This window comes from Sesamum indicum, linkage group LG15, assembly GCF_000512975.1.
Source record: "Sesamum indicum cultivar Zhongzhi No. 13 linkage group LG15, S_indicum_v1.0, whole genome shotgun sequence".
In the NCBI taxonomy this organism is placed as follows: Eukaryota; Viridiplantae; Streptophyta; class Magnoliopsida; order Lamiales; family Pedaliaceae; genus Sesamum; species Sesamum indicum.
In genome coordinates, this window is record NC_026159.1 from 5,663,172 (window position 1) to 5,686,695 (window position 23,524).

Here is a 23,524-nt window from a genome sequence, read left to right on the forward strand (position 1 = left end):
ATAACTTCATCAATGTACATGATGCCTTTGCCTTTATAAACTTCAGGAGGCTTACAACTACGGACAGCAGCAGCAAATTGATGCACCCTCCCCTTGTCAATTCCAGTGCAGCATACGACATTGTTTTTGAAGCAAAACACACGCACTGCTGGAGGTACAGTCAGCTCAACTTCATGGCTATAACCAAGTTTGAGGTACAGGAGTCGCCCTTCAGCTTCTGCTCTAGCTTTGAAACCAACTCCAACAATCTTAAGAAAGCGAAAGAATTTGGCTTCCATCATAAGAAGAATATCGATCCCCTTAAATCAGGCAGGAATACAACCGAGTCAACAGTATGTACTAAAGAAGATAAGTTCAGAAAGACATTTAGACGATATTTTAATTGCTGCAATAACAGGAGGTAAGAGAGCACAAGGACTGTGTCTTAACAAGATTTACTTCATTTGGATGAAGTACAGTTTAATGATACGCTGGTGCATAAAATAAGATAACAGACTACCAACATTCATTTTTCATAGTCAGGTGAAACCTGGAAAACAAGTAGTAGAATAATGATATCTCTGACACGGATAAAAGGCAGCACTGAAGTTCAGATATTTCCTAAAGTCACTCTTGATTTTTGTTGATGTTTGTTTAGAACTTATATCTGGAATTTGATGACCAAATCATTGCTTTATTCGCAAGAGATACTACAAACAAAGAAAGTCAGGAAGATGCTGAAAATATGCATGCAATAGGTGTCAAGACCTATAGATTGAAAATCTCAATTTTACATTCTCAGAACGGTACAAAAGGTGGGAAACAAGAATTTCATGGAACAGTAGTGTCAGTTACCATAACTATCTACGAATCTACGGTAATCAACCTGATCGAATAACAGTTGTTAAATACTCAAGGCACATTAAGCCGTGAAGGTGCCTTTGGCACTTGGACACAAGACAAGCAGATGCCTCATCTAGTACCAATACTATTACAATTCTCAACATATAAATCATAATAATAAAATTAAGACACTAACTTAGTCTATAGACAAGTTCAACATATAGAGAGCGAGAGAGTGACTTCTAATCAATCTCAGCTACCTTTCAATTTCTGAAGTTCTAGAAATTTCAAGTTTAATTTTAGTAAATAACTTAATTGAAAACTATAATGAATTTCATATTCTTAATAAGCGAAAGATTTAATCAATTTCAGCAAAACAATATTACAGGAAGTAGTGGGTGCCTGCAGTCCAAGCTTTTTTGTTTCCCTTTCCATTTACTAAGTCAAAAATCACAACACTTTTCTGTGAGTAAGGCATGCCGTGAACAAAGCTTGATCCTTAACTTAAAAGTTCAAGACACAGATATGGCTGCAAGCCTGCAACCCCATGACACTCTGCATCTTGAACTCAAAGGAGTACGAGGGTTCAACCTTCCTGTGCCTGGCGCCTAAGCCAACACTCAGTGAAGCCTTTAGTAACAATGGAAGATATGACTAGGTAAAGGTAACAGATAACAAACAGAACAACATCTTATTTCCTTCAAAACTACTGCATAAAGAAGAGCCAACTTCTCTTTGTACCATTAAGCACGTCATAAATACATAACAGAAAAGAATCAAATTCATGGCTATCGAAGCATACACAGTTAGCTCAATTTTGGCCTACCTGCTATCAACCGGACAGGTAAGGTCCGTAAGGAGCAAACTGGAAGAGGTAAATTTGAGTAGTATGGAGTTAATTACAGCTGACTTGAAAAAGGAATGAAGTGAGATTTCTAAACTCTGTCAAATGAGAATTTAGTGATTATGTGATTGGTTGAGATGTGACCACTATCAATAGCCAAACACACAAACCAACTACTAATGCTTTGCAATAAAACCATCAAAATCTTTTTTCCCTTTTCTTGCCTCCATCTCTGCAGGAGAAACACAACATTCAAGCATTGCTCAGCCTCCTTTAGGAGGCCAAAAAGAAAGAAACAAAAAACAAACGAAAAAATCATTACCAAGAAAAGAAAAGTTAAGCACAAATTCCAAACGCCTCCTTCTAAATGAATCGGCATAACATGTCAAACACGCATTTCGTCAAACATTTTCGTCACATGTCATTTTCCAACAAGCTCGCCACCCAGGGCAACTGGACCAAACCAAGAAATGTAACAGCCACAGTTCTGGCGATAATACCAGAGTTGATTGACAGAAAGAAGTAAGAACAGAAAGAACACAACAGGAGAAATTTCAAATTTGCATCGACCGAGAACTGAAAGAGGCGTAAGATTGTAGTAGTATATTTACCAAGATTTGCACCCAACAATTCACTTCAGCCTGGCGAAATTACAGTACTGAGGAGGAGACTTAGCTCAGGGTGAAAACTCTACCAGTCCCCAGTGAACTCAGGTTCGTCCTTCGATGGAACTATGGAACAATTGGGTCGGGCGCCCAGCACTGTAGCATCCGATTGTTATTGGGCTTTCAACTTTTGTGTTCTCTTTGCTCCAAATTTATCTATTTATCTTAGTTAACAATAAGAAGTTCAAAAAATAAACTTCATTCTAAATAAATTATTTGCCCAAAAAAATGATATCTCAACTTAAAATAGTACTAATGACATTTACTTCTATGAAAAATATTATGAAATAACATCAGATTTTAATAATATTTTTAACTATACTCTCTCGTTTGATTGAATATAATTAAGGGATAATTATATCACCGTTTTACGAGATTTTGTATAATTATACGTAGACTTTCTATAGTTTGAAAAATTATATTTAGTACTCATGAAATTTATTTTTATTTAATAAATAAAAACTTTCGTTAGTCAAAATTCAATAATTTGGTGATATTAACACAAAACCTAGATGAAAATTCATGTTTATTTTCGATTGACTTATTGTAGGTCAAATAAATCTTTTTATAATCAAACTACCCTTATACATCTTCATATGTTAATGCATGTGAAGAGATATATCTTCACCTTTATAAAATTAATTTAGTCAGGAAAAAATTATTTAACTTATAATAAATTAGTAATAAATCAATTAAAGGTAATTATCAATTTTCATTTAGGTATTCTGTTGATATCAATAAATTCAGTAAATTTTAAGTAACGGAGAAATCTATTTGTTAGTTAGAAACAAACATAAGGAGTATTAAATTCAATTTTTCGAATCATAAAATTTTACGTATTACTACACCAGAGCTCAATGGAGGACGGTATTATTATCTGTATAATTAATTAATTGTTCCACAAGAGCGTCTACTCGAGTTATGATTTTCTGAAAAAGTTGGGACAGGTAGTTGAAAATTCAGTTACGTCTGGGCTGGAGAAAATAAAATGAGATCTTTCACGCCTGTTTGTCAATGTAATGTACTCATGATATGATCAGGTTGTGTATAATTGTTGTTGGTTGGAGTGAGCTAAGATTCAGTGGCACTCACTAATTCTTGTAAATGAAGGCTTTCATAAACTTGAAGCAATTGTATTTGTTGCGGCTCGCCAGTTTCTGTTTCTAACAACTATCTTCACATTCGACAAGCCATATAGCCATAGCCATAGGGAATATGTTGAGTTGGAACGAGTAGTAATTTGCTCAACACAACCAAAAGACTAGTTACAAACTAAGATATAAAGAATCTTGAATTTCTATAGAGCTTCCTGAATGAGTTTCTCTGTGAGAGTTTTTGAGAGCCCCATTACACAATCAGCAGTTCCGATCTGAAAAAACATTACAGTGAAGAAGACAGAACCACGAGTCATTTAGGTACTCGAAATATGGATGACTACCACTACCCCAGGAAGAGATCTTTGTGGAGTTACTGTCCATACGAGAGACTGACGTTATACCCATAATCCCAAACAAGTACTGAATAACAGTTGCTTTTCATTCTGTGATTCCCACATTCAGTTTTATCTGACTCTATATAGAGAGTGAGAGAGGGAGAGAGAACTAACCACAGTGTCTACCAATGGCCATGTCAGTGGATGTTCAAGCATCAACCCTCCAGCAACGTTAAAGATTATTCCCTCCTCAATCTAAGCAATCATGAAAGGGTTACAGCTTAGGCCTGTAAAATAAAATAAGCACTTCTTCCTTTTTTTCAAGTGATTACCAGGCTATCAATGACTTCGTCTGGTATGTCTAGGAAATAAACCTGCAAAATAAGTACAACCTAAAATTAGTTTTTCAGGTTCAACCATAGAAGTTGGAACGGCTCCAATTACTTATTCAGTGGGTTGAAGTGAACATTTGTAACATGAAATCACAGAAATGGATGCCACATGCACGCCACATGAGTTTGAATAGTCTTTTCTTATGGTTAATACTTTAGATGCTTCTCTTAGATGTAAGTCTGTCAACCAGCCATATCACTCGAAAGATGTTAAATTGTTAATTATTCTGAATCTGATGTTAGTCATTGCCAAGTTACACATTGTTCAGGAGTCTTTCTTAATCCCATCCCCCCATGCTTAGTTTTTCTTGCATAAGATAATCAGCAAATGAAGATTAAATAACACGGTGCCCAAAGGGGGGAAAAAAGTACAGAAATCTAGAACAACATAAACCTGGTATAAAACCTTATATCTCCCCACCCTACCACACATGTATAAACGGACAAAGAGTGGGCAAAGAAATAAGTCAGGAGAAGCAGGTCTTGCCTCAGATAGGTGCTAGATTCAGAAGACACAAAGGAATAACATCTCCCACAGCTCCCCGTAAAATCAGATACTTTTCCTCTCACTAAATTACGTAGAAACCTCCCTCCATACTCCATAGGGACCAAAAAAGTAGAGGACAATTAGTAATGTGGATACATTTTTTAAGAAAAATATCAGTTATCAATTCAGTACCAGTTTTATACTCAATGCAGTAAATATGATTTATTATCCCCTTTTATATTGAGGGAAAAGATTGTATGGAATAGAATTAAAGAAGTACCTCTGCACTCTCCCATCCTCCTTTCCTACTACCTGTCACCAGATTGGTTACAAGTACTGAACCCACAACTTGGGCAGAACCACCAGAATAGTCTGTAAAACATTGTGGCAGCATTGGCTAATTCGTAAGGCAGGAAGCACTGGTACAAAATTTAATAAAGCAAACCTCTGATAAACTGGCGTGCTTCCTCCTCGCTTGATGGCTTTTCTCTAATAGTCCCTTGATACACCACCACCTCAATACCAATTAGATGCAGGTAAGACTTAACTTCAAATAATCTATTTCCAACCAAGAGAAAACCATCAGAATGGAGAAACCACTATAATATTACTGGCCCTGTCTTATTCAGTAGTTTTCGCAACATTGAACAAGAAGAAAAAAGATACAGAAAAAAAATGCTGGGAACATGCAGATTCAGATGGAATCGACCATCAAACTAAGTCCAAAGTTGGAAATTAAAAAAGAGAGAATTATTGCATTGACGTATACCTTCCAATACTGTCACACCGTTTGACATAAAGTTATTGAAGAAACAAGTTCATGCAGTGCTCAGAGTATAAAATCAGGAGACAGAAAGAAACCAGAAAAATAAAGTTGGTTTTGTAAACTTAAACTTACCTTGAACATAATTTTGATGCTCATTCTTGTGAGTGAAGTCTTAGAGATTCATGGAAGTACACCATATAAATCACCAGATACTTATAGCACTTACATGCAGTCAAATGTAAGCTGATCGGATTATATGATCTTGCTTTTAGTTAGTCAAGTATCATCTCTGAAGAACTATTTGCATGCCTATAGCCCACTTGTAAACGTTGTCCACTGACTTATTTTCCTGTCCTCTACCAAAACCAGCAGAATGATCCTCCATTCAGAATCACTAGTCTTGCCAGTCTTGCACTTTCATATATGAGACTATATCTTGAGCATAACTGAGATTGAGAAAATTGAACTGATCCTAAATCTTAGGCGACTCTTTGGAGTCCTTAATGGAGATTTCAATGCAGCAACTTAGAATGAATTGGTATCTTGTAGTTCCTTTCTTTTTATTTTCCTTACCAGATAGATGACCAGTATATGCAATGTATTATCCAAACCAAATTCTGATCTACCCTTAATATGATCTTGATGCCACAGAAACAAAATAACAGTATAGAACCTTGTTTAGCATTGATTAAAATCAATAAACTTTCTCAAGCCCTTGCACGATGCCTTATAATTCAGAAACATTTTGCAGACAGGATACACAAATTAATATAAATCAAAGGACAGATAATGAGAAAGGAACATATAAGCATACTGTATCTGCAGTAATTAGCAGTGTAGGGCGCGATATTTCCTCCAGTTGGTAACTACTCTGGAGCCTCGTCACAATAGCATCAGCCTAAGAAGTAAAAATTTGAAAGAATCATTTGATTGCAGCACCGCATAACATATATGAAACTGGTTCACGGTTAGCTTGAGGATGTCAATGTTATATTTTTATCAGTGTCCCATGAAAGAGAAATGCTCAAAGAGATCCCTTCCATTACCCTAAACTGCTTGATATTTGCAACTTCCCTCCCAAATGTGGTTTTGCTGTCTATTGTAAATAGCATGAAATGCAAAGCAAATCAAGCTCTAAAAGCCAGATCCAACTCTGAAGTTGAACAATCTTGATTTGAATGGCATAGGTACTAGTTGCTTTTAAAGTTCATAAGAAAAATGTATTCCTTAAGGTACTATATGTCCTTTTGGATTGATAATTTCTAACAAAAATTTTAGTATTTGATATTGATTGGCAATAGATCTGATACATGTTGATTGGCAATAGATCTATAGTTTAACCAAAAGTTTCAGGATATGATAATGACTGCTGAGAGAACTTTGTCTTTCACATGAATTTTAGATCTCCCTTATTAAACATACTATCTTAGTTATCTAATATTATATCATTTTCATATTTAACTCAAATTCATAAACAAATATACCATCACAAAGAATAGTTCAAGCTGCCTAAGTACAAGTTTGGTTTCAAAGTAACAGATATAGAGGGATTTCTCATAGAAAACTGGTCATTTCATCAATCAATGTGTAGCTTTTGCAGGTGTGATAAATAAATATTCCTAAACAAAGATATGTACAAGAAGTATTTAGAATTCCTATAGGCAAATTATGAGTAAAGATTAAAAAAAAGCATCACATAGTAGTTGAGAATTAAACAAAGACTCAAACTGCAAAACTGAAGTTTATAGGTCATATACTAAATCCAATTACCTTTGCCTCAGCTAGGGCCATAACAAGGTCCTCTGGCTTTTCCTTTCTGATACTTTTTTCATCTATATCTGCAGTCTAAAGGCCAAACCACTTGAAAACTTAGGTTGAATATGAACAGTGAAAGTGCCAAACTATTCTAATAAAATTGATTGAGTCACGTATATCCATATTTGATCTTGTCCTACCATTCACATGATAGTACAAGATCATTTTTCAAGAAGTTTCTTTTCTGTGCTCCCTCCAACGCTCTAAACATCAAACTTCAAATTTTGAAAATCAAATTAGATTTTCATCTGAGATACTAACATGCAATTCAAAAATTGAAATTCCTACAAGCAAATCATATTTATCAAGAGTTATGATTTTTATGCAGTATGGAAATTATTTGGGATTACATTGAGATTTCAAAATAAGTACGTAATGTTGGAGGAAAGAAGGGTATTTCCGCAACAACAAAGAAGATATTTTAAACTTCTTAATTTCACGAAGTCCACCTTGCTAATTATAGCAGTTCCACCTTGACTAAGGATATTTACACAACACCTTACATTTGATTGAAGCTCTTAGATGCAAATGGAGTGCATGTAATAGTGGTATGAGTAACTCTTCAAGAAGAACTGATAGAGGATTTGTCTGAATACAGTGGATATGGGACAGATCATTTAAATTCAATTTTTGCAAATTGTTTATATAATTTTATAAAACAATGTTGATAGATTGGCTTGCTGGACTTGGAAGTTAATTGAGTTGTGTGGAAATAGAACAAATAAAGTATGTATCATACCATGATTTTATTGAAACGTTAAAATTCTTAGTGTAAAAAAATGTCTTTAAGAATGTGTTTGCTTTACATCTGCATTGATGAACTCCAACCCAAGTATACGGAATGTAAGATCACAGCAATTTGAATTTTCTCTTGCATACAAGCTAACGAATTGGAGTAGGACAGACGTAGTTGTTTGTTTAAAACTAAAGACCTTACTACTATATGCAAGAACAAACATTAATGCGTAATAGGCTAGACTAGCAAACACTTGGGGGATAAATCGAAAACACAATTAGGCAACTCATACCACTTGCTAGCAGTTTTCACGAGAATCAACATGGAAAAAATTCGTGCGCACTAAGGACCGTACCATGATGGTGAACTCGTAGCCCATCTCATCTAGAATCTCTCGACGCGCCATCGAAGATGAACCCAATATTATCTTCCGAAATGCAGAAAACAGCGACCAAAAAAGAAAAAAGAAAAAGAAAAAGAAAAACACGAAAGAGTTAACGAAAATCTCTCAACGCGCCATTGAACATACCATAGCTCTATTTAACACAGAATTTTGGTGAGGGAAAAACCTCAAAGGTCTGGTTCTTGGGAGCAACTCCGCGGCCAGCCTCCATCTCCTCCGGCGTCTTCATGGTTAGCTTTGAAGATAAGCAGAGACGAGGGTGCGGGAAATGAGAAAAATGCCGCCAAGAATGAATCAATGGCTCTAATTCATTTTTATCATGCAAGAGGGATTAAGAAATATCCTTTTGCCTTTTAGCCCCCGGGTTTGTAAACAATCCCATTTTAGCCCCCTAGGGACAATGTAACTTCTTACAGAAAAAGATGATTATGTTGTTTTAGCAATATAATTTACCAAAGAACACCTCGAACAATTTCTCAGTCGCCTTTTAGAAAATGGAAGACCAAAACTTGAATTCTCGGAGAAAAATCAAGCAGAAAAGAAGAGAGAATATCAAGTGATTTCAGGCTGCAACATCACCTAAAACCAAAACAGAAACCACTCAATTTAATAACAATTTCAAGTTTGAAAAATATTTTTAATGCAAAAAAATATACACTGAGACACGAACACCTGGAGCCAAGACAAGGGGGTAGCAACGCATGTGTAGAGCAACCCCATCCATGTTCACTCTAGTTCCATGGCGCTTTAGACATCCATCCAACCTTAAACTCAATTTTTAGATATTTATTTAACTAATAAATAAATAAGAATTAGTGTAAAAACACCCACCCCAAATCTACTATATATATATATCAATATCCAGAATTCTCCCATCACATTCCTATGTGGAATATACCATTACCTCCTTTTCCAATCCATATAATTTATGGATTCACCTTTGTTATTTATATTTTGGATTAATTGTTGTTACAAATTAGCAATATTAACATGTCAATTATAATGAATTATTTGCATAATTTTCTCTTAAATAATTAACTATAACTCATGAAAAGCAATCCCTTTGAGTATATATATATATATATATATATATTATATTGAAATTCGCAAAAACCCATCTAACCATTTATAATATATTCATTAAAAACAAAAAAAGCTACCACGTGAGGCTGAGAGTGAGCCTGAAAAAGAGATTTAAAAATAAGTAACGAAGGTCCCACCGAGATTTGAACTCGGGTTACTGGATTCAGAGTCCAATGTCCTGACCACTAGACCATGGGACCAACTTGTTGATTATCACTGCATAGGACTTTCATATTCTATGATTTCTTAATGTGTAATAAAAAAAACATAAATAACTATTATTAAAATATATCATAAGTAAAATTTAAATTATACATTATAAATATATTTTATACAAGTACATATCAATATTTGAATTCAAATTATTAAAACCTGAAGCATACTTCAAGTTTCAAAATCTGCTCTAGTCGGATGAATTTGAGTCATAAACAAATGAAGTCTAAATTAAAATCGGAATCAGACTCAAGTTCATTTAAAAAAAAAATAATAACAAATATCAATAAGATTTATATTCGATATTAAAATTAAAATTTCATGAATAAATAGACGAGTCAGTCAAATGTAAAAACGTGAGAATATTTATCCATATGTTACCAAAAATTTCAATATTTCTATTAAATAAAAACATGTTAAAATATTAATTATTAGGTAAGATAATAAAACAAAAATAATAACAAACATTAATCACATCCTCCAACCTGTTCAAATTCAGTGTTGCAAACTCTGAAGGCTTGATTGCTTTATTGAACAGTACAACACCAACCTCACAAGAACAGCTTCACTCTCCAATCATTCCGACTGTAAGTCAGCAACCGTCCACGAGAGAGAATGTGGCGACAAAACAGCCGGCGCCTCACCACGTGCACTGCGGCCGCCAACTCCACACGCGTCTTGACGGACAATAAGTGGGACGCGCTTGTTATCGGCGGTGGTCATAATGGCCTTACGGCCGCCGCCTACCTCGCCCGTTCTGGTCTATCAGTTGCTGTCCTTGAACGCCGCCACGTAATCGGTGGCGCCGCCGTCACTGAGGAACTCATCCCTGGCTTCAAGTTTTCCCGATGTAGCTACCTCCAGAGCCTTCTTCGCCCCGCCGTTATTCAGTATGTTTCGTCCTCTTAGCTATCGTCTAACTGATTTGGATTGAGTTGTCTTCATGATTTTATTTTGTTAGTAGTTCGTCATGGTTTTTGTTGTGAAAATAGGGAACTGGAGTTAGCGAGGCATGGATTGAAGTTGTTGAAAAGGAGTCCGTCCTCGTTCACCCCATCTCGCGATGGACGTTACCTTCTGCTTGGTCCTGATAAGGAGCTTAACTATTCTGAGATTTCTAAGTTCTCGAAACGCGATGCCGAGGCTTTCCCAAAGTACGTCTACTTTGCTCGTGTCTGCTTTTTCGTTTATTGACTATGAAACTGCAAAAAAGGAAAGGAAAAAGCAATAAATGCAAGGAAAGTGAAAAATTGTTGACATGTAGGAGTTAGATTTTTTTTGCCAAGGTGGCCTAGCTCCAGCTGTGAACTTGATGCTTCAAGACTTTGGTGTCCTATTTCAGACCCTTGCAATGGGTATTCATCTCCTTCTACAACAGTGATCAATGATGCTTGTATTTGTAATTGCTGATTAATGTCTGATAATTCGTCATTGATTGATGTCTGTATGCTGTAATGATGTTTGGTTGATTCACTGAGGAAAGCACAAAAGGAGTTAGAAACGAATATGACATTTGAGAAACTCAAAGGATGTTGTGATGTGATCAATGAAGGAGAAATAAATTTCATGCTACGTAGGCTTAAGTGGGGTTGAGAGATGTTGGACATGCATATGACAGACCAAGATGTAAAAAATCTATATCATCATGTAATATATGATCCCTGTTGGAAAAGGTAGTTAGGACTATACTCTGCTTCTGTTAATGTGCATCAACTCTAGTACGTCGGATTCAGATGCATACTTTCCCTTAATTTCCCTCACAGCGAATGACAAATTTTAGGCTAACCTTCACTGGTACAACCAAGATGATGACTAGGAGGAGATTTTCTGTTAATAGGAACGGATATAAAGTTGATCTGGGTATGGACTGCTTTCTTTCCAAAGAAGTAATTGACTAAACTTGCAACATAAGATACTTATATTTGGTATTATTATCCAGTAGGATATGGTGGTGAATTGCTAAATCATACATAATTTTGTCGAAATTGGTTATTGGACAAGCAGTAGTTGAAACTTTTATATGTTTTTATTTGATTGCAAATTTAGGTAAGCATCTTCCTCATTTCAATTTTTTCTATCAGGAACGTGTTTATTGCTCACTTATAATTATTTCTGGAACTTTTTGTAGGTATGAGACTCTTTTAGAGGACTTCTGTAAATTCATTGATCCAATTTTGGATTCATCCCCTCCAGAAAAATTGCAGCAAATTTCATCTCTTAATGTTCGTATGAAGGATAACCTGCAAAAGTCCATTTTTTGGGCTCATTTTCTGCAACGAGCGGTTGCCATGGGGCAGAAGGAGCTTCTGTAAGAGTTCACTCCTTCTTCTTTGTTTTCTTACATGCTGTTGTTTAATAGCATGATCCCTGCATAAGTTTTACTCTTGTTCAAATAGAAGCTGACTCTTACTCAGTAAAAAGCCCATCTACTAGCTAGTATGTTTTCACTCACGTCCTTTGAATTTTTCAGGGATTTTATGGACCTGTTACTGTCCCCTGCATCAAAGGTTTTAAACAATTGGTTTGAGGTAATACATGGCTTTTCCTATTAGAATGCTCCGATCTTCCTGTATTTGGTATGCATGCATTATGAAAGGTTGTGGCCTTCAATTTTGCTCATCTAAATGTCATGACTTCATCCCTTTAAAGGTCCAAAAAGGCCTGATATTTGCTTCAGATTCCACCATTATGATGTTGTGTTGTTGAGTATTTTTTTTCTAGATACTTTACTTCTGATTGGAAACTATTTAACTGGTTAAAAATGTACCTTAAAGTATTGCTCCTCGAACTGTCTCATCAAGTCTCTGGTTTGATGCCATCTCAAATGTCCATTCAAGTGGCACTTGCACTCTTTTTTCCCTTAATAAAGGGTCTTAAATCGATAAACAACCAAAAACTTGGGAATGGAGTTCTGAATTGTCCAACAGGGCCGCAACTAGTTTCAATGGTTGCTATTAATTTATCTACTCCTTTTTGGGGTGACAATAGGATACTGTTAGTTCTATCCCATACTTGGACTGCAACGCGATGCCAAAATTTGAATATCCATATCCGAAGAGCTTTCAAGGTTTGCAGTACCACAGAATCAGGTAATTATGATCAATTAGTTTCGCCAGCATCCTCTTAATTGGAGCTGTTTCTCAGAAGTGTTCTTGATTTATCATTTCTTCTTCCAGTCCTTTGGCCTAAGATGACTGAAATTTACCTGTAATGTCCTTGAGTGGTTATTATTTGCATTCAATTTCAAGGTTTTCCAACTGATGTTGAATACTACTAATTTCTGTCTTATTGTCTTCTTTTTATTTGTTATAATGTGAAGATTCAATAATTTATAATTTTGTTTTACTCGTGAACTATTCCTTCACTTGTGGTCTTGGATTCATGATTTACAGAGTGATATCCTGAAGGCAACACTTGCAACAGATGCAGTTATAGGAAGCAAGGTAATTTTTATCTTCATTATGTACTTTATGCTGTAGAGGTGTTGATACAGTCATGGTGGCTTGTAATGATTAATACTGTCTGGTAATGGCTTCTCTATTTCTTTCCTAAATGTTTCATTGTAATATAAGAAGCCTTTCAGACTGAAGTTCTTTTGTTCTCTTAATAGAAAGATGGATGCCAACTCAGGATAGAATTCTGCAGATCTAGTTGGTATTGCATTAACTAAGTTCCTTCTCTTTTTCTTTCACTTTCTTTTAGTTTCTGTGACGTATGCGCTCTTCCTTCTACTGCACTACACCATGCATGCTACAAAAATCACCCTGTTCTCTTCCATGATTTATGTTTTGTTGGACCAGCTACACATACAGCTGGTATATTTAAGACCTACTGGATGTATATATTTAGATATGAAGCAAAATTTAATATGGGAAATTTATCTGTTGTTGACTCTGTTTCCTTTTTTATCCTAGGGAAGTGTCAGTACACCTGGTAGTGGATATGTTTTGCTGCATCACGTGATGGGAGAAACTGACGGTGATCGTGGAATTTGGTCGTGAGTATCTCCTTAAAGAGGGTAGAAGGTCACTGAAGTGCTAGTCAATAAATTTAAGCACATCAGCATTTTCCTGTCTTCTTTTTTGGGTCCATATCTTAAGATTTGTGTTTTTTCAGGAAACAGGAGGGTTTTCTATCTTTAGGGTTCCAACATCGTTAGCAGAACATAACATTAATTTGTATGCCAACTTATAGCTAAACTCGTCAGGTGCTGAGTATTCTATCTTTAAGTTTTCCATGACATTATTAGCAGAAAAAACCACCACTTGTCTGCGAGCTTATAGTTGGTCTTGTATGAAAGACGAGCGTAAGTTGAAGTACTTCATAATTAGACCTTTTTCTTAAACATGAACTTCTGTTGACCTGACTATAGAAAAAGAAAAAAATTCACAATTTCATACTCATTTTTCTTTCCATTAGCTCTGTTATTTATTCAGTCTGCACTGACTTCTTAAATGACCTAATTTTCAGGTACGTTGAAGGTGGGATGGGTTCTGTGTCCTTGGCCATTTCTAGGGCTGCTAGAGAGGCTGGTGCTACCATAATGACAGAAGCTGAAGTAAGTTTGTTGCTACTAGTCATGTTAACTTGTATCTCTGAGAATGTATCATAAAGGATCTGCCAGGTTTGCCAATCCTGTAATTTACTCCCAAAATGCATGAAAGTTTTGTCTAATTAAACACTGCACTCTTTGGGAAGTCCAACTAAGGACTTAATTATCGCGTATGCTCTTCTTGCCTTGCCAGTTGAAACCCATTATGTGGGCCAGAGAAATAATTTCTGGAGGTGCAAAGTTCTAAATTATGTAAGCTTTAAAACTTATGCTTCTACTCCTTTATGTTAAACCAATGGACATATGGCAACTGTTGGCGGGCGTACAGAAGGCAAAGATTGGAGCTAGAAATGTATTGAACCAAGCTGTACTCCAGCTTGACTAGGCTTATTAATAGAAGTTTATTGCTAAAATAGTTGTATGAATTTTCCTAGTCACAAGAGAATGATTCAATGAAAAAATTTAAGAGGTCAGAAGGATCAGTGTACTGACGGATTTAATTGCCTCATGAAAGAAAAAGAGGTATCACCAGTATGTGATAATTGAAAGCTTCTCTATTGTCATACCACATTAAAACAAAAAGTTATCAAATTTGTACTTCTGTTCATCAACACTCTCAGTCAAGCCAGCTTTGCTCCTCAAACAGCCTTGTGGTTGTGTAGTTGAGGTTACGGTACATGTTCCTGCAATAGACTGGACTAAACTTATGCTTCTTTCCTGCTTATTTGACTAATTAAAAGGGGAAATCTAGTTTGGATCTTGTGTAAACTATAAAGGTATAACTCCATTGAGGGTCTGCCAAATGGGAGATTGAATGTTGACCTCAGCATAGCCTTCACTGTTAGTGACCATAACTGTCATTGATCTTTGGTGTTTGAAGATTGAATAGTTTTAAAACTGATCTTTTAGCTACATTGAAAAGCTGCACATATGCTAATTTGAGGCTTCTGTAACTAACCTTTACCACTGACAAAGTGTATATAAGCTATAGTTGTTTAATATCAAATTGGTTGCTTTTCACAAGCGTGGGGTCATTATGTTGCTGTTTTATTATGCAAAGAATTTTCTTGTTAAAGACGAAAGTTTTCTGATATGTTCTATAGGTATCAAAATTGATGATTGATGGTTCAGGCCGAGTGTCTGGGGTAAGCATGCTATACGAGCTTTCCAGTTGACTATTACAAGCGTAATCTGCAGAATTTTATATTTGGTATATGGATTGATTCATTTAGGTGTTGCTGGCTGATGGTACACAAGTGCGCTCTTCTGTTGTTTTGTCAAATGCAACCCCATACAGAACATTCATGGTGAGTTTAACCTATTCTTCTTCTGCATATACTCCATCATGTTTATGTATTTGATGATTTTGAAATAGACATACAGTAAAACCTCTATAAATTAATAACCTTGGGACCATGAAATTTTATTAATTTAGAGAGATATTAATTTATCGATAAATTAATATTTTATTAATTAAAAGAGAGATTTTTTAAATTCAGCAAATTTAGTACATATGTATTGAAAATAAATGAATTCATATATGTTTCATTGATTATATTCATGCATCAATTAATTTTTTATAACTAATTAAATATATTCATATATAATATCAATTCATTATTTACAATTAACTATTATATTCATAGACACATGTATCAATTCATTGGAATAACTTAAATATACATGTTTACATTAATTCCTTACACTTAAATAACTATTATACCCAATTAAATATATTCATCATGCATACTACATAAATCTCAATATGATAATAAAATAAATCATAACACCCAACCATGTCTTCTCATCTAAAAGACATCGCAAAATCATCCATGAATGATCAAATGCGTAAAGCATTACAGACTTCACATTTTAGTAAATTACCACAATATTTATAACTGTAATATTTATGAATTATTAATTTAGAGTTTTAATGGGACCTAATATTTATAAAGGAATTTTCCAAAAAATTATTATTTTATTATCTTATCGAATTTGATGATTTTTTACAAAGGCCCAAGTCGGGACCGGAAGATTTTATTATTTTAGAGAGTTTATTAATTTATAGAGTATTAATTTATAGAGGTTTTACTGTATCAAGTACAATTAGAATTTATGATATGTGACTGAATAATAATAAGGATTGTCAATGCAGGAATTTGTACCACATAATGTACTTCCAGATGATTTTCTTGGTGCTGTCAAGAACTCTGATTATAGCTCTGTAAGTCTGATAGTCAAATGATTAATAAATATCCATTCAGACAGAATATGTTCCGTGCACACACACATTACCTTATAGTACTGACACATGCAGTTGACCATAACAGAAAGTATCTATCGAAAATGCCACACATTTCTGACTCCTCGTTTTCAATGTTTTATAGCATAGTCCAGAAACCCCTTCCACTATATGAATAACCTTTTTCTGAACTTCTTTCTCCTTTAAGCTTCATCTCAGTTTCCAGAAACTGTTTTTCCATGTAATTTTTTTTAATCTTCCTCTTAGGCTTTCGAGTCAGTTCATGAAAGTCGACTGATATAAGGGGTCATAATTTACTGGACAGGCAACGACGAAAATCAATTTGGCTGTTGACAGACTTCCTCAGTTTCATTGCTGCAAGTTGAATAGTCCTGATGCCGGCCCTCAGCATATGGGCACTATACACATTGGTTCCGAGAGGTATACCATAAATTCTCATCTGTATGCTCACTGTTTCAGATATATATATTGTTCCAGTCGTATTCTTTTCTGGGTGGTCAATCCTATTAGCCTAGCAATGTAAATCAAGAATGAAGTTTCATATAGTATCTAGAAAACAACTCATTGGAAAGCCTTCAACTAAAGCAACCTACTGTGACCTAAATATGGACATTTGTAGTTCTATTACCTACTCAACCACAAACTAGACCTTGTTTCTGGATCCTTTGAAATTGACATGTTTCTAAACCTGGCAATATCTAGAGTTACTTTCAGAAGAGGTGCTGCATGTTGGAATGTGTTCTTATACATCCTAGCATTCCTCGTGGTAATAGTGCACCAAACAAGATTTTGAGCACATGCTTAAAGTCCTTCCATTTGGTTTATATAGTCTTCCAGCTTAGAAGTTGTTCAATCACATCCTTTGCAAAATAAGCTGTCCTTTAGTCCACAAAAAGGACCCAGTCCTGGGGGTAGGATTCCTTGTTAAAATATACTGGATATTCATGGCGTAAGATGAAATCAAAATATTCTCTAGAATTGAAAACCATAATTTCATGCCAACTAACAACTGATTGGGAATCCTAAAACCCTCTTATGCGTGCTTTTCTTAAAACTGAACATCCCTTCAACATGTGAAACAACCATGTCCTAGAGTCACTGAACACGTGTACTGTGGCCAATCCTCAGCAGTTGAAGGATACCTGGAGAAATTTCAGAAGGATCTGTGGACCATGGATATCTTCTTTGTTTTCCCCATCTTTTCTTGCAAAATTTTGGAAGGAAATAGTATATTTTTTGGTTGATGCACGATGTTGAATTTTATGATATTTGTTCTGTCTCAATCAGTATGGAGGAGATTGACGCTGCTTGTCAGGATTCGGCAAATGGAATACCATCTCGTAGACCTGTAATTGAGATGACAATTCCTTCTGTGTTAGACAAGACTATTTCTCCATCTGGTACTTGGAAATCCTAGTGATTTGTTTATATGCATATAATCATATTCAATGTTCTTTTCCTCGAATGGTACTCTTGTTTTCTGGGAATTATCTTTTCAATGAAGCTATTATCTATATGTTAGCAGGCAATACCGAGAGCAAGTATACTCGAGTGCTTTGAGTGGAGTTGAAAAAAAACAAAGCAGATAACTGTTTTAAGGGAATTAAAACTATGCTTATCTCGGTGCTTGGAGGGCTTATAGCTTTTTGGTTTTGATAACTTCTATTAATAAGGACATGGGCTTAATTATGCAGTTTGTTTGGGTCATCTATGCTTGCTCATTAGTAACAGTAGGATTGGTTATTTTCCCATTCTCTACTACAAAAAAATTTGAATTAGCTTTGTTGTCTTACCTTCTACTTAGAATCTTCTTGCTGCTACATTTTGGTAATGCTTTTTCTGTAATTCCATACAGGTAAGCATGTCATCAACCTATTTATTCAATACACACCTTATAAACCCAGTGAAGGCAGCTGGGAAGATTCTGAATACAGAGTGAGTGGATCCTCTAATTTACATACATATTTCTTGTTTCAGCTACTTCATTTGTTTTATTTTAGAATTCTATAGTGCTTTCTTACAATAAAATGTCTTCCAACTCCCTCCTTTCTGGTAAAATGTTTCTCATTACACTGTTACTGAGGTGCAGAAATCATTTGCTCAAAGATGTTTCGACCTAATCGAGGAATATGCCCCTGGCTTTAATTCGTCAGTCATTGGCTACGACATGTTGACTCCACCCGACCTTGAAAGAGAAATTGGTTTGACAGGTAAACTGTCCTATTTACTTGAGGAATGAGGCTGGATATTTACCCCTCTGTGCAAGGACAATTATGTATTTGTTACACTAGTTTCTAATCAGACACATAAAAGTGCTGGAAAGTGTTCAGAAATTGTGTGTGTTTTGAGAATTCTGCATGTTGCTAATTTAATTTGGGAACTTTGTTGAACAAGGGTTAGTCCACGATCTTCATTTAGTTTAGAAGGCAGAATGTATTCTGGTTTCTTGGCAGAACTTTGTTCTGTTGCTCTATAGGCATCCTAAGATCAGAAATCATCGGATTCTTTTTATTAGAAACTGTATTTATTTTTCATTAGTTATAATAAAAATAAAATATTCACATTTTTCTTTTGGTTTCAAAATTAGCATAAGAGGCTGCACACAGGCGCAGACATGTATGTGTGTGTTGATTCATGTCAAAGCTGTCGTTAATTTTTTCCAATTGTAAAGGCCATACATATTAGTTCATGTCACATACTGATAGCTACCATTAGTTTTTTTCGAATTGTTCGGCTTTGCAAGGATATAAATAGAGTTAATGGACCATGTCAAGTGATATTTAGGTTCATTTTTTACAAACATGATTTGTCTGAATTGAAATGAGTATGCCAAGTGAATTCTTCTCCTTGGATCTGATTGATGCTGATTATCTGGAGTTACCATCTTCGACAGGAGGAAATATCTTTCACGGTGCTATGGGATTAGATTCCTTGTTTCTCATGCGGCCTGTGAAAGGATGGTAATGTACATTGCTTGCCTTCTGTTCTAGCTTAGGTTTCCATCTTATTGGAAAGGCTGAAAGATAATGGTATTGAATGTTGTCATTGATGTAGGTCAAACTATAGGACTCCATTACAAGGTTTATATCTGTGTGGAAGCGGTGCTCATCCAGGGGGTGGTGTAATGGGTGCTCCAGGTCGCAACGCTGCAAATGTGGTCATTCAAGATATGAAGACGCAATTGTAACTCAGGTTAGTATTCCTTTCACCAGAGCAGTCTCACAAGCCACTGAAATATCGTTCTGCAATTCCACATCGAGATTTGTTGCATCTCAGTTTTCTAATCCTTAGCACTACAGGAGCATCTACTGAAGTATCTGAATTTTCCTAGTCGTTTGCCCCATAGAAGCATCAAGGAAAGTGCCTTGATAGCTTCGGCCACATCTGAGACCAGGCTGCTGCAAATGTTAGATCCTTATTGCAGTTGTTGTACTCGAGTGTGGCAGCCCATGTCTTCTTCAACTGGTTTGCACATCTCAAATCTCCCTTGTTTCCTAAGGTTCATAATGCAGCAGAAGCTAATGATTTTCCTTTTTCTCCCTTTTCTACAATAGGTTAATGATGTAACCAAGTCTATATTCTTGCTTGCAACGGTATAGTACTAGCATCCAGTATGAACGAAGTGAAACTTATTATTTACTGATGATATGCCTTGATCATGGAGAATGCTTTTATTGCCTTTTGCCTACACATCGCTAGTTTCTGTTACCCTTCAGAGAAAAAATCATACCAATCATAGCCGGGAATCCCATCCTGGTAAGAAAGAGAGATATTTATATCGTATCAGCTACTGCTAACGGTACAACAAGAAAAGGAATTGAACTACAATCCACCATTTGTTAGGATTTGAATCATACTTGTTTGGATCTAGCAACGGAAATTCAAACGGTAAGGAATTAAAAGTACCTGTATAGCCAAAGCCATGGTGGTATAATTGTTGGCTTGTTTGTTACTAGAAATGGGAGTATGTAGAGGCATGCAGTAATAGTTTGAAACCGTGAACTAGATAAGATATTCAGATTAATTATGCTTGGTGCGCCCAATCGCGACTACAGAAATATCAGAATTTGACACCCAGATACAATAAGTTATCTCCATCATCACAACGACACAGTGTGTCTCCATCCAAGATGCTTCATGGAGCTAGTAGCATTCTTTATAAACACTCGAAAGGACTGAATGCGACAATTCAATGTAATTTAAACTATCAAAATTAAATTGATCGCTTGGGGGCTTTCTCTCTGAGGCAGAACGCTCCCCATTGTCCAACTTAGTGGTTAGAGCATTCAATTTGTATGTTATGAATCCAGTTCACTTTCCCTTGGGAATCTGGGCGATGTGTCAATCCAAGTGTGTTGTTATGGGGTATTATAACAAGCTTCAGTCTTGTACAATCATTTACGAGCGACCATCATCATCATCCCACCACTTGCATCCGACCAAATCAAATGATCCTTCTTCCATTCTCCCTATTACGTAATTTCTTCATGCGTCGGGCATTCATCCAAACCCTAATCGCCCCCCGCCACCTGTCCACCACAAACACAATGTCCCAATCAATGCCATTAGAGGACACCACAGCAGATCATCCACACACAGCCGCCGCCGCCGCCGCAGCAGAGCTACCACCTCCACTCCATCAACTCAATCATACTCGTAAAGCAAGTACCCTCCCAAGGCATCTCCTTCCAGCTCTGGCCTCCTGCCACCACTCTCATCACCCTCCTCGACCGCCACAGAACCTCTCACCCCACCCCTCTCCTCCTTGTTCGACAGCCGCGCCCCCCCGCACCGTCGCCTCCGCATTCTTGAGCTGGGCTCAGGCACCCACCCCTCTCTCCTCCTTGTTCGACAGCTGCGCACCCCCTAACCGTCGCCTCCGCATTCTCGAGCTGGGCTCAGACACTGGTGCGGTTGGGATTGCCGCAGCTGCTTTGCTTGGCGCAAGCGTCACAATCACAGACCTCCCCCACGTGCTGCCCAACCTGCAGTTCAACGTTGCCGCCAACGCAAAAATCTTGGAGCTCCACGGCGGGGCAGTCGACGCGGCGGCACTTCAATGGGGCCAGACTACGGACGTGGAAGCCATAGGCAGAGAATATGATGTTATACTGGGGTCTGATTTAGTGTACCATGAAAACCTGTAAGGGCCACTGCTCGTCTGAGGTTTTTGTTGCTGGGGAGTGAGCAGAAAGTGGTGTTCTTGATGAGCCATTTGAAGAGATGGAAGAAGGAATCAGCATTCTTCAAGAAGGCTAACAAGGTTTTTGATGTTGGGGTAATTCATACTGATAGTCCATGTAATGGGTCCAGAATTGGAGTCACTGTCTACCAATTTGTAAGAAAATGTAATGGTGGTGGAAAATTGAAATCTGACTTCAGCTGCAAGTGATGTCTAAAACAATAGTTGATGTAAGATTCAAAAATTTTAGAAGCAGGAGTTCATTTGTCAGTAAATTTTGTCCTATCTAGAAATGGAAGCTCGGAGAATTAAAATGCTCCTGACAAGCAATTAGACTGTGGTGCCCAAAAATGGAATGTGATCAATCCTGTTTTAGATTTGGTAATAATGAAAGTTTTCTATCTGAGAAAATAATTTACAACAGATGCAATTTCTCCACCGAACTGAAACCCACTCAACCAACCAAAAATCTCACACCAAGGTATGAAGATATACTCAAACAAAAAAGATGTACAAACTGATGACATGTTCTTGACGTGTACCGTATGGTCTATTCCACTGTCTCCAGCCAGAACAAGTTGGAACACCTGAAGGATATCGTGCAGCCACGTGGATGGTACACTGGCAGTCAAATAACTAACCAGTGGTTGGGCCTTCACTTTCAACAGCTCTCAAAGCACACAATGAAAATTGCAATATTGAAGTGAGCTCATTATTTTCCCCAGTCCTGTATGTATATTGAATGTCATCTCTTCCGTAATGGCGTGCCTTTAGCCACAGCCTTTATATTCTGTGAATCTCTGAAGCAAACAAAGTGAACAATTGTCTTTCCATTGGGATAAACTGCAAAGACACTGGTTCCTATCTTTTTGTTGCACAGAGAGCACATACTATCACCAGTAATCTTCAAAACATTTTTCCTTTGGCTGTAGAGTTCATCTTTGACCTGTTTTGAAGCACCAGGTATCATGAGCAAAATACTAATGTACGAAAACTAGAACAAGAAAGTTAATTCAGGAAGAAAAACTTAGAAAATTCGATAGTTGGACTAAAATGTTAAGAGAAAACACAATCATCTCTTGCCAGGAAAACTAGAGTTACTATTCCCTTGGAATTTGAGAACAGCTATTAGATGGTTTGAGGAAAGCCAGACAGCGCAGCGTTGTGTAGTCAGTTCCACCTGTTCCATCCTCTCAAAGGAAAAGATGGAATTGAAGAAACCACAGATATTACACTATTAATGCTTCACCAAAGAGTTATGAAGCCAACTTTATAAGCACAATTTTCTGAATTGCCTCACCCATCAGCAAAAGGTAAAATCAATACATATAGTAAGATATGTTGGAAACTATACAATGACACTTTAGTCTACCGACATACTTTTCTGAACTGATTATAGAGATAGAATAAGAACAAATATACCAGGATAATATTTCAAGTTGGCTGGGGTTTCTTTTAGAAGCAATTTGAAAGAAAATACCTGTAGGTTTTCACTTTCTCTCAAGCTCTTTATCACTGAGAAGTTCCGGTATGCTTCACTGGACTTTCTCAACAGAGGTCCAAGAAAAGGAAGTAGGTTCTGCAGTGAGCCCAAAACAAAAGTACTACCATGAGAGAGAGAGGAGAGAATGAGAGTATTCCACATAGATAGGAGATTCCGTTCAACTTAATTAACACTGTGAACATTTGAGAATAAGTAGGCATTTCATACTTTATCTCATAAGTATCCCAACAAAGGATTTACCTTCAGCTTAGTTTCCCTAGGAAGCAGTCTTAGGGCCTGTGCTCCATTTATTCGATCCCATCTTCGGCCCAACAAATCGACAACCTTATCAAGCATAATGGTAGATGCTCCTTCCTCAGTGACGT

General features: G+C 36.5%; 5 protein-coding genes and 1 non-coding gene across 9 annotated transcripts in view; 2 read left to right on the forward strand and 4 right to left on the reverse strand.

Moving 5' to 3' along the window:
• On the reverse strand, window positions 1-2,467 carry LOC105178360 (60S ribosomal protein L6, mitochondrial; the record flags this gene model as incomplete). The annotated part of the gene is given in 3 exon segments (XM_020698960.1): window positions 1-299; window positions 1,989-2,119; window positions 2,278-2,467. Coding segments are annotated over 2 exon segments (356 nt in total), but the record flags the coding sequence as incomplete, so codon positions are not given.
• On the reverse strand, window positions 3,427-8,669 carry LOC105177987 (maf-like protein DDB_G0281937). Its single transcript, XM_011101307.2, has 9 exons — window positions 8,529-8,669; window positions 8,315-8,386; window positions 7,179-7,253; window positions 6,223-6,306; window positions 5,088-5,157; window positions 4,923-5,014; window positions 4,096-4,137; window positions 3,938-4,018; window positions 3,427-3,700 (listed from the first exon to the last, which is right to left on the reverse strand). Exons 1-9 carry the CDS (start codon window positions 8,589-8,591, stop codon window positions 3,629-3,631), a joined length of 651 nt encoding a protein of 216 aa, XP_011099609.1. The 5' UTR covers window positions 8,592-8,669; the 3' UTR covers window positions 3,427-3,628.
• TRNAQ-CUG lies at window positions 9,574-9,645 on the reverse strand. The gene has a single exon. It is a non-coding gene; the product is annotated as a tRNA-Gln (tRNA).
• LOC105177990 (pyridine nucleotide-disulfide oxidoreductase domain-containing protein 2) lies at window positions 10,137-20,163 on the forward strand. 4 transcript variants are annotated; one of them, XR_849079.2, is made up of 19 exons: window positions 10,137-10,548; window positions 10,651-10,812; window positions 10,930-11,013; window positions 11,787-11,966; window positions 12,129-12,186; window positions 13,051-13,101; window positions 13,573-13,655; window positions 14,129-14,216; window positions 15,314-15,355; window positions 15,443-15,517; window positions 16,366-16,434; window positions 16,778-16,893; window positions 17,761-17,873; window positions 18,329-18,408; window positions 18,563-18,683; window positions 19,367-19,433; window positions 19,528-19,665; window positions 19,773-19,938; window positions 20,028-20,163. XR_849079.2 is itself a non-coding variant. In XM_011101310.2 (18 exons), exons 1-17 carry the CDS (start codon window positions 10,274-10,276, stop codon window positions 19,658-19,660), a joined length of 1,797 nt encoding a protein of 598 aa, XP_011099612.1. In that variant the 5' UTR covers window positions 10,137-10,273; the 3' UTR covers window positions 19,661-19,665; window positions 19,773-20,152. The 4 variants fall into 4 exon arrangements, 3 of the variants coding, with proteins under 3 accessions (XP_011099612.1, XP_011099613.1, XP_020554912.1); XM_011101310.2 differs by having other exon boundaries at window positions 19,773-20,152; XM_020699253.1 differs by having other exon boundaries at window positions 10,407-10,548; window positions 10,923-11,013; window positions 19,773-20,152.
• On the forward strand, window positions 20,236-22,452 carry LOC105177989. Its single transcript, XM_011101309.2, is given in 2 exon segments — window positions 20,236-21,630; window positions 21,633-22,452. Coding segments are annotated over 2 exon segments (942 nt in total). The 5' UTR covers window positions 20,236-20,921; the 3' UTR covers window positions 21,866-22,452.
• LOC105177988 (vam6/Vps39-like protein) overlaps window positions 21,962-23,524 on the reverse strand; it is a 10,500-nt gene continuing 8,937 nt past the window's right edge. The window contains exons 11-13 of the mRNA XM_011101308.2: window positions 23,400-23,521; window positions 23,136-23,234; window positions 21,962-22,601 (exon numbers count right to left, since the gene is read on the reverse strand). Coding sequence (XP_011099610.1) covers window positions 22,401-22,601; window positions 23,136-23,234; window positions 23,400-23,521 — 422 coding nt within the window. The 3' untranslated portion in view covers window positions 21,962-22,400. The remainder of the gene's footprint in view (window positions 22,602-23,135; window positions 23,235-23,399; window positions 23,522-23,524) is intronic.

Excerpts from the sequence above, each read along its gene's own strand:
- LOC105177987 (XM_011101307.2), bottom strand. The coding sequence starts at position 8,591 with ATGAAGACGCCGGAGGAGATGGAGGCTGGCCGCGGAGTTGCTCCCAAG. Across the intron at positions 7,254-8,314 it reads GCTACGAGTTCACCATCATG|ACTGCAGATATAGATGAAAA; the intron begins GTACGGTCCTTA and ends TTTGGCCTTTAG. Across the intron at positions 4,138-4,922 it reads GAGGATGGGAGAGTGCAGAG|GTTTATTTCCTAGACATACC; the intron begins GTACTTCTTTAA and ends CTTATTTTGCAG.
- LOC105177990 (XM_011101310.2), top strand. The coding sequence starts at position 10,274 with ATGTGGCGACAAAACAGCCGGCGCCTCACCACGTGCACTGCGGCCGCC. Across the intron at positions 15,518-16,365 it reads CCCCATACAGAACATTCATG|GAATTTGTACCACATAATGT; the intron begins GTGAGTTTAACC and ends TTGTCAATGCAG. Across the intron at positions 18,409-18,562 it reads GGGAAGATTCTGAATACAGA|AAATCATTTGCTCAAAGATG; the intron begins GTGAGTGGATCC and ends ACTGAGGTGCAG.